Consider the following 7633-nt stretch of genomic DNA (forward strand, 5'->3'; position numbering starts at 1 on the left):
TAGTATTTTTCTATGGTTTTTTTCATATATGAGGACAAAGGACATGAATCAACTTTTATAATCATAAATGATACCCAAGTTATTCATTCAAAACAAGTCATATACTAGGGGCACCTGGGGGGTTCAGTCAGTTAAGTCTCAGGCTCATGATTTCAGCTCAGGGCATGATCTCATGGCTTGTGAGATCCAGCCCCACATCAGGCTCTGCTGGGATCTGTGCTGATAGTGCAAAGCCTGCCTAGGATTCTCTCCCCCTCTCTCCACCCCTCCCCTGCTCCAAGGTGTTCTCTCTCTCTCTCCTCTCTTGCTCTCTCTTTCTCAAAATAAATAACCATTAAAACACACACACACACACACACACACACACACACACACACACACACAAATTATATAATAGCCCTCAAAAAGTGGTCTCCTTAGCAAACGCTCTTAGATTCTGATTTAGAAAAGAATATTTAGCATACAGACACCCTCCCGCCCACCAAGAAAAGGCAGCATCACACCATAATAGGCCAAGATTAGGTAAGGACTGCGTGGAAATATGCCAGATTCCTGGAATACAAACTCCTAATGCAATCCACCAGTAAGCTGAAAACAAATTAGATGCAGATAGCTAAAGGGGATGAGCTGTATTTATAAGACTTGCCTGCAAAGTTCAATAAAAAAGAAAATTGAAAAAGGAATTATGTTCTCTATAGTCTCAGTCTTAGCAGTTGCTGAAACATAAAGATACTTCTTTAAACATTAAACACAGAAACAGAGCAATTACCTAATAAAATAGTTTAAAAATACTGCTGGTTTACTTATCAACAAAACTAAATATGTTTTTCCCTAAAAATAACAAAGAACAAGTGCTTAGCTTAATTCCAACTTTATACATGAAATCTATTCATATGACATTGTCAGTAGCGCATACTTTCTGGACAGCAATTTGGCCATTTGGCATGAAATACGTTTCTATCTTCTGACCCCATGATGTAACTCTGGAACCCATCCTTAGGAAATGCAGATCAAATTGATATACAATAGCAAAACCCTGGAAACTACCCAAATGTCCAATAATAAGGAAATAATCAAATATATTATGGTATAGCCACATGAATGCCATAACATAAATTATAAAGGCACTAAAATGGTTTTACACACAGAAATATGCATACACCATAATTTTAAAAAAACAAACTAGGTATCATCTCAAAACTTTTTAAAAAAAAGTTTAAAGTTTTTTTTTAAGTTGAAAGGCATTTCAATGCATACATTTAAAAAGGATAAAAAGGGAATACTTTTCTTTTAACTTTATTTATCTTGAGAGAGAGAGAAGGGGAGGGACAGAGAGAGGGAGAGAGAGAGAATCTTAGGCAGGCTCCACACTGTCAGCCCAAAGCCAGGGGCTTTGGGAATATTTTGCAACGCTGACAGTTAGTTAACCTTGGATGATGAAGATAACAAGTGGTTTCTTCTACTTTATACTCCTTTTTCAAATTTCTACTCATGACCCTGTATTATATTGAAAATCAGAAAAAAATTCTTAAAACAACATTTAAGTAACTAGTTTTTACAGCTGTGATGCATTTTGTATCCATGTTCACTTACCACCCACTTTTATCTTTGAGAAAGTTAAAAAGGGCTTCAAATTGTGAGATATATTCTAAGTCAGCAATTTAGAAATTCTTTCTTTGTTTTGGAATGTTTATTTATTTTGAGAGAGAGAAAGAGCGTGCACACAAGCTGAGGGAGGGGCAGAGAGAGAGTGAGAGGGAGAGAATCTCAAGCAGGCTCCGCACTGTCAACATAGAGCCTGATTTGGGGCTGGATCTCACAAACCATGAGATCATAACCGGAGCCATGATCAAGAGTTGGACACTTAACCAATGTGCCACCCAGGCACCCCTGTCAATAATTTAAAATGCATTATTGCACCACCTTCTTCATGAGAACATGTGGCTTTTGAGATTCTAGGTCTGCATGGCAGAAATAATGGCAACAGGGGTGAAAGATAAAGAGCCTAGAAGAGAAGCTCCTTGGCAGGATGCCTCGGGTTCCACAATTCCTAATGTGAATTGGAAGACTACCTCGTTGGAAAGCTAGTTTCTACAGTAAAATTTCAAATTTACTAACCTTTAGACTTCAGCTACATTGTATTTTCTTTAAAAACTGTTTTTGCCATTCTTGCCCTAAAGTAACCAAATAATAAACACTAATCAAACCCAGAATTATTTCTGGTTTTTTTTTTTAATTTTTTTTTCAACGTTTATTTATTTTTGGGACAGAGAGAGACAGAGCATGAACGGGGGAGGGGCAGAGAGAGAGGGAGACACAGAATCGGAAACAGGCTCCAGGCTCCGAGCCATCAGCCCAGAGCCCGACGCGGGGCTCGAACCCACGGACCACGAGATCGTGACCTGGCTGAAGTCGGACGCTTAACCGACTGCGCCACCCAGGCGCCCCTATTTCTGGTTTTTTAATGTTTATTTTGATAGAGAGCCCGCATGTGGGGGGAGGGGTCAAAGAGAAAATCCCAAGCAGGCTCCCAGCTGTCAGCACAGAACCATGAGATGATAACCCAAGCCAAATCAAGAGTAGGATGCTTAACCAACTGAGCCCCTATTTCTGCTTTTTAAAGAAAACAGACATAGCTCAATAACCCAACAATGCCTGTTAGCCAGTTATTTAAATGTCCAAACAATATTCCACTATTCCTACTTTACACAGATGCTCATTACTTCTTCTAATTCATATCCTCAAATATAAATACACACACATACATACAAATAGTCCTCGAATGTCAATCAACATGCTTAAGATACTTGGATTTAAAATGTTATCCAGATTTGGGGCACCTGGGTGGGTAGGTGGCTGAGCGTCCAACCATGACCATCAGGTCCCGATCTTGCGGCTCATGAGTTTGAGCCCGGGCATCGGGCTTGCTGCTGTCAGCATGGAGCCCACTTTTTTTTATTTTTTTTTTAACGTTTATTTATTTTTGAGACAGAGAGGGACAGAGTATGAACAGGGGAGGGGCAGAGAGAGAGGGAGACACAGAATCTGAAACAGGCTCCAGGCTCTGAGCTGTCAGCACAGAGCCCGACGCGGGGCTTGAACTCACGGACCATGAGATCATGACCTGAACGGAAGTCTGACGCTTAACCGACCAAGCCACCCAGGCGCCCCCATGGAGCCCACTTTGGATCCTCAGTCCCCTCTCTCTCTCTGTCCTCCCCTGCTTGTGCTCTCTCTCAAAAACAAATAAAATAAAATAAACCTTTAAAAAATAATAATAAATAAAGTGTTATCCACATTCATAAGAAGAGTGTATTTATGTACAAATACATGAAAAAAGATATTTAAAGGATTAAGATTTCCCAATCCACAGCTCTAGGATTCTAATCTCAGCTAGATCCTACAGAGGCAGATAAGAAAAGTAGAAAGTACACTGGCCCTACATTCTAATTTTATCTCTGCTAATTAGCTTTGTTGCCTTAGGAATTTCACTTATTTTTCTGGATCTTCTAGCTACATCTATAAAATGAGAATAAAATTAGACCACTTAATTAAAGTTTCTAGAAACTCTAAAAAAAATTATTCTACGTTCAAATTTCTACAATCTTTCAAAATATCTCCTTTTCCTAATTCTTGGAAGTTAATAAACTTTTCCTTGAATAACCTGGGGAGCACTAATACTTCATAAAAATGTAGACAAATTTTTATACTACTCATTTCAAAAATACACAGTGTCTATAAAATTTAGCCTATAACACCTTGGTAAATCCTACTAAACATTTCTTAGTAATTATCTTATAACCCGTGTTAGAGTCTCTGTTAAAAATAAAGATTACTCAACATAAATTACACATATAGGACACATGATTTATTATGCAATAACTGCCAGAATACTTAGCAATGGGCAATATTTCATTCCCTAACACTAATGAGAAAATTAAATATTAGAGGGGTTTCTTTTTTTAATGTCCAAAACAAAGAATACAGTATGTACTGTTAAGGGTCTCTGTATAAAAATACCAGATAAAATGGAGTATCACTGAAGTTTTAAAATCACAAGAATATAAATTTTAAGACTGAACCTCTCTGTAAATAAACTGCCTAATTTCAGAATGGACCAAACCCTACACAAACCTCTCTAGTAAGTTAAATGACATTTATGAAATTTTTCATAACTTTTAAGGCAGAAGATAGAGCCACATTTTATGTTTACAAAAAGTTGATTTTTACCTGAAAAAAACTGCCTTCACCTAAAGCTTTTCATGCCTAAGTTACTTGTTGAATGTGAGTAAATAAATGGCCAACTTTCTAAAGTGACACACTCAACCCATGTGTACTTGTGAGTCTATAAATCAGACATTTTATGCAAAATACAAAGAACAGTGCAGTTAATTTTTTTAAAGACAAGGCTAAATTCACTATTCTGGAAACTTTGTTTTTATTGAAAAGTCTGCAACATCACGTTTATTTATTAACCTTTTCCTCACCCTCAATATAGTCTATGATAATCACAGGTTAGGTTAGAGTTGTTTTTTTGTTTTTTTTTTAAGTGTGAAATTTATTAAGGTCTCTTTTTGTCAGCATCTTAAGGGTTACAACCACTTACAGTCCAGAATTTTTTCTAAACCAAACCTACCCATATAATTATAATTTAAAAAGAATAGGCTAGGGGCACCTGGGTCAGTCAGTGAAGAGTCCTACTTCAGCTCAGGTCATTATCTCACAGTGGTGTGTGAGTTTGAGCTCAGAGCCTGGAGCCTGGTTCGGATTCTCTCTGCCCCTCTCCCACTTTTACTCTAGTGCTCTCTCAAAAATAAACAAACGTTAAGAAAAAAGAAAAGTCTAATGTAAAAAAAAAAAAAAATAGTGGCACCACTGGTTCACTTTAAGTTCAACAGCACTGCAGAAGCTCAGTTGTTAAAATAATCTAATACAATGTAAAAAAACAAAACAAAACAAAAACAGGGGGTCGGGGGGAGTACATGATGTGATCATTTGCCTCAATCCATAAATCCGCTACTGGAGCCCAGGTTTGGATAAATTAGATTCAAAGAAGGAAATGACCACAGCTAATTGCCTTCTGAATGTTTTTCAAAACACTGTTTCTGCATTAAAGGAGTGTATCCGCTACAAATAACAACAGCTACCACCTACCTAGCCCCTTCTTTGGGCAGGCATAGTGCTGGTCACATCTGTCATTTCATTTACTCCCCAGAACAACTCTTTAAGAAGCACATTATTATCTCTACTTCAAAGATGAGAAAGCAAGGACTGAAAGAGGATACAAGGCTGCTAAGTGGCAGAGCCAGAATGCAAAGCTGGGGCTCCTTCTCTTCAAAGTTCTTGCTCATTATATTAAGCTACACTGTCTACAATAAAAATAAATAAATAAATAAATAAATAAGCATGATGTTCATGCCTATGTCTTTAGAAGTTCTTCAGAGATTTACTAAACCTTTTCAGACTTCCAACGCAGAACTCCTTCTCTGCAACAAATACAACTAAATGTAGTGATAGACCTACACCTACACTGTATATTAATTCAGTTTTGTCAAAAGGATAGGGTTTACAAGGAAACTTTCTTATCTCAAGGGATACCAGAAAATATATAGTGAACTGAGGTCTTATCTTTTCCCCATCATACAAAAGCTCTACTTTGGATACTGAATCCAAAGTTGTTTTTTTTTTTACTGTGTCATCACATACACATTCCACTCCACTATACCTGTTGAAAAGATAGTCATCTCAAGCCAAAAAATAAATAAATAAAAAATTTAAAAAAACTTATCACAAAAGGAGCCAAACAAGTGGGTAAATTTTCTTTATACTTACACGCAACATTCTTCAAAGGAAGTTTGGATCTCTGCTAATCTTTTTCAAGTCTTACTCCTGCTACTCTATTACTGGAGGACTAAGAGTCACACGTTACCTATTTTCTCCCACAAGGGAGCTGTGTTTCAATCGTTCCTGTAACCAAACCAGTTGGGCAACTAGTCTATTAAATAAGGATTTCAACCACCATCTAGAAGACGGAAGGACGGCTGCCATCTCTCTTTAGAATAGTTCTAAAGCTCATCCCTGACAAGTACAAGCACCTATCAACTAAGAGTGAGTCACATCGACTCCTGGCTTCTAAAGATTGAGGAGAATCTCTCTTATCCCTTCCCCAACTAACCACCCAGGCAAAATTTAATAATCATCCTTCCACACAATCACTGCTGAATCAACACCACACTAGGTTCCCAGGGCAATTTCCATCCCAGACACCCCATTTCCTGGATCTGGAAAAAGCTATGCTCCTGCCCAGTCACTTCCCTGCCCTCCCCTTCAAACAAGAAACACTCTCACAAAAGACCAACTCCCCCTTTCCCAAGAAAGTTAAGTGACTACAGATCCATCTCTTCCGACCACTGGGAAAGCAGAGCCCCCGAAGTGCTTGGCTAAGTAAAGGCTGCGGACTACTGTGGACCAGACTGGCTGTAAGTGTTTCTTCCCAGTCTCTCTCGCAACGAGCCCGGCAGCAATGAACTCGATCTCGCCCCCTCCAAGGGGACCAACTGAAAACCAGTAACTGAATCACAAGGAACCAGCTGCCCACAAAATCCGGGAAGGGGCCCACAACGCTCCCCTGCTTTCCTCGCGATGGGCTCTCCGTCCCGAGCGGATACTGGAGGGACGCTCTCGAGTCTTACTCATGCGTTCTCACGGGACTGACAGCTCGCCAAATCCCCCCCTCCTGGGAAGGGACAGGCCGGAGTTAAGCCTTCAGGTGCCCCCCCCCCCCAACACACACACCCAGAGCAAGCCCCAAGGAAATCCCAATCCTGAAAAATGTGACAAGGCCGATTTTACCCTTTCCAAGCCGCGGCCGCGTCGAGGACCCAGCCCTTTGTAGAACACGACTAAATGGAATTAACCCTTCGGCGGCCGAGCTCAGCAATACGCCTCAGGCGCCAACACGCGCGAACTCCAAACCCCGGCCCCGGCCGAGGCGACAGGAACGCCTTGTTGCCTCCAGCCCTCGTCCGACTCGCCCCATCGCGCTGAGGGGAGCCCCGGCCACGGAATTCGGGCCAGCACCGGGCCGGACTCGCGGGCTGCGGCGCCCGGGGCGGGCGAGCCGGCGGCACTCACCGCGATGACATTGACGAAGGTGGTCTTGCCCGAGTACTGCAGCCCCACCAGCGTCAGCTCCATCTCCTCCTTCCAGAAGAGCGAGCGGAACCAGTCCAGCAGGCGGGAGATGAGCGCCAGCATGATGGCGGCCGGGAGGGAGAACGGACGCGCGGGCGCGGACAGCAACAGCGACGACCTGCACACGAGCGGGCCTCAGCCCGTACCCCTCAACGGCTCCTCGGGGCCGCGGCGCACCACTGGCGGACACGGGCAGGCGGCGGCGGCCGAAGCCAGGAAGCCGAGCGGGTCATATGACTCGCCCTACCCCCCCCCCCCCCCCCACGCTCGTCCCCGCGCCACCGTCGGCGCCCACGGCAAGAGCGGCGTGGCCGGTCCGGCCACACCCGTCTGCTGCCTGCAGCGCCACCTTCTGGAGCCTCCCTGCAGCGCGGCTGACCCCGCTCCCTTTCGACCACACCTCCCTCGCCCAGTAATGTTGGTTGGTTCACACTCATCA

The 7633-nt window shown here is 42.3% G+C and overlaps 1 protein-coding gene across 1 annotated transcript in view; it reads right to left on the minus strand.

The window, feature by feature from the left end:
• The window catches only part of ARL8B (ARF like GTPase 8B), a 49646-nt gene extending 42217 nt beyond the window's left edge, over positions 1 to 7429 (minus strand). Inside the window, exon 1 of the mRNA XM_040492105.1 lies at positions 7135 to 7429. Within this exon, the coding sequence (XP_040348039.1) occupies positions 7135 to 7257 (123 nt within the window). The 5' untranslated portion in view covers positions 7258 to 7429. The remainder of the gene's footprint in view (positions 1 to 7134) is intronic.
• Positions 7430 to 7633: the final 204 nt, after the last annotated feature.

The sequence above is a fragment of the Herpailurus yagouaroundi genome, unplaced genomic scaffold (assembly GCF_014898765.1).
Source record: "Herpailurus yagouaroundi ecotype Mexico unplaced genomic scaffold, PumYag 183, whole genome shotgun sequence".
NCBI classification, from domain to species: Eukaryota; Metazoa; Chordata; class Mammalia; order Carnivora; family Felidae; genus Herpailurus; species Herpailurus yagouaroundi.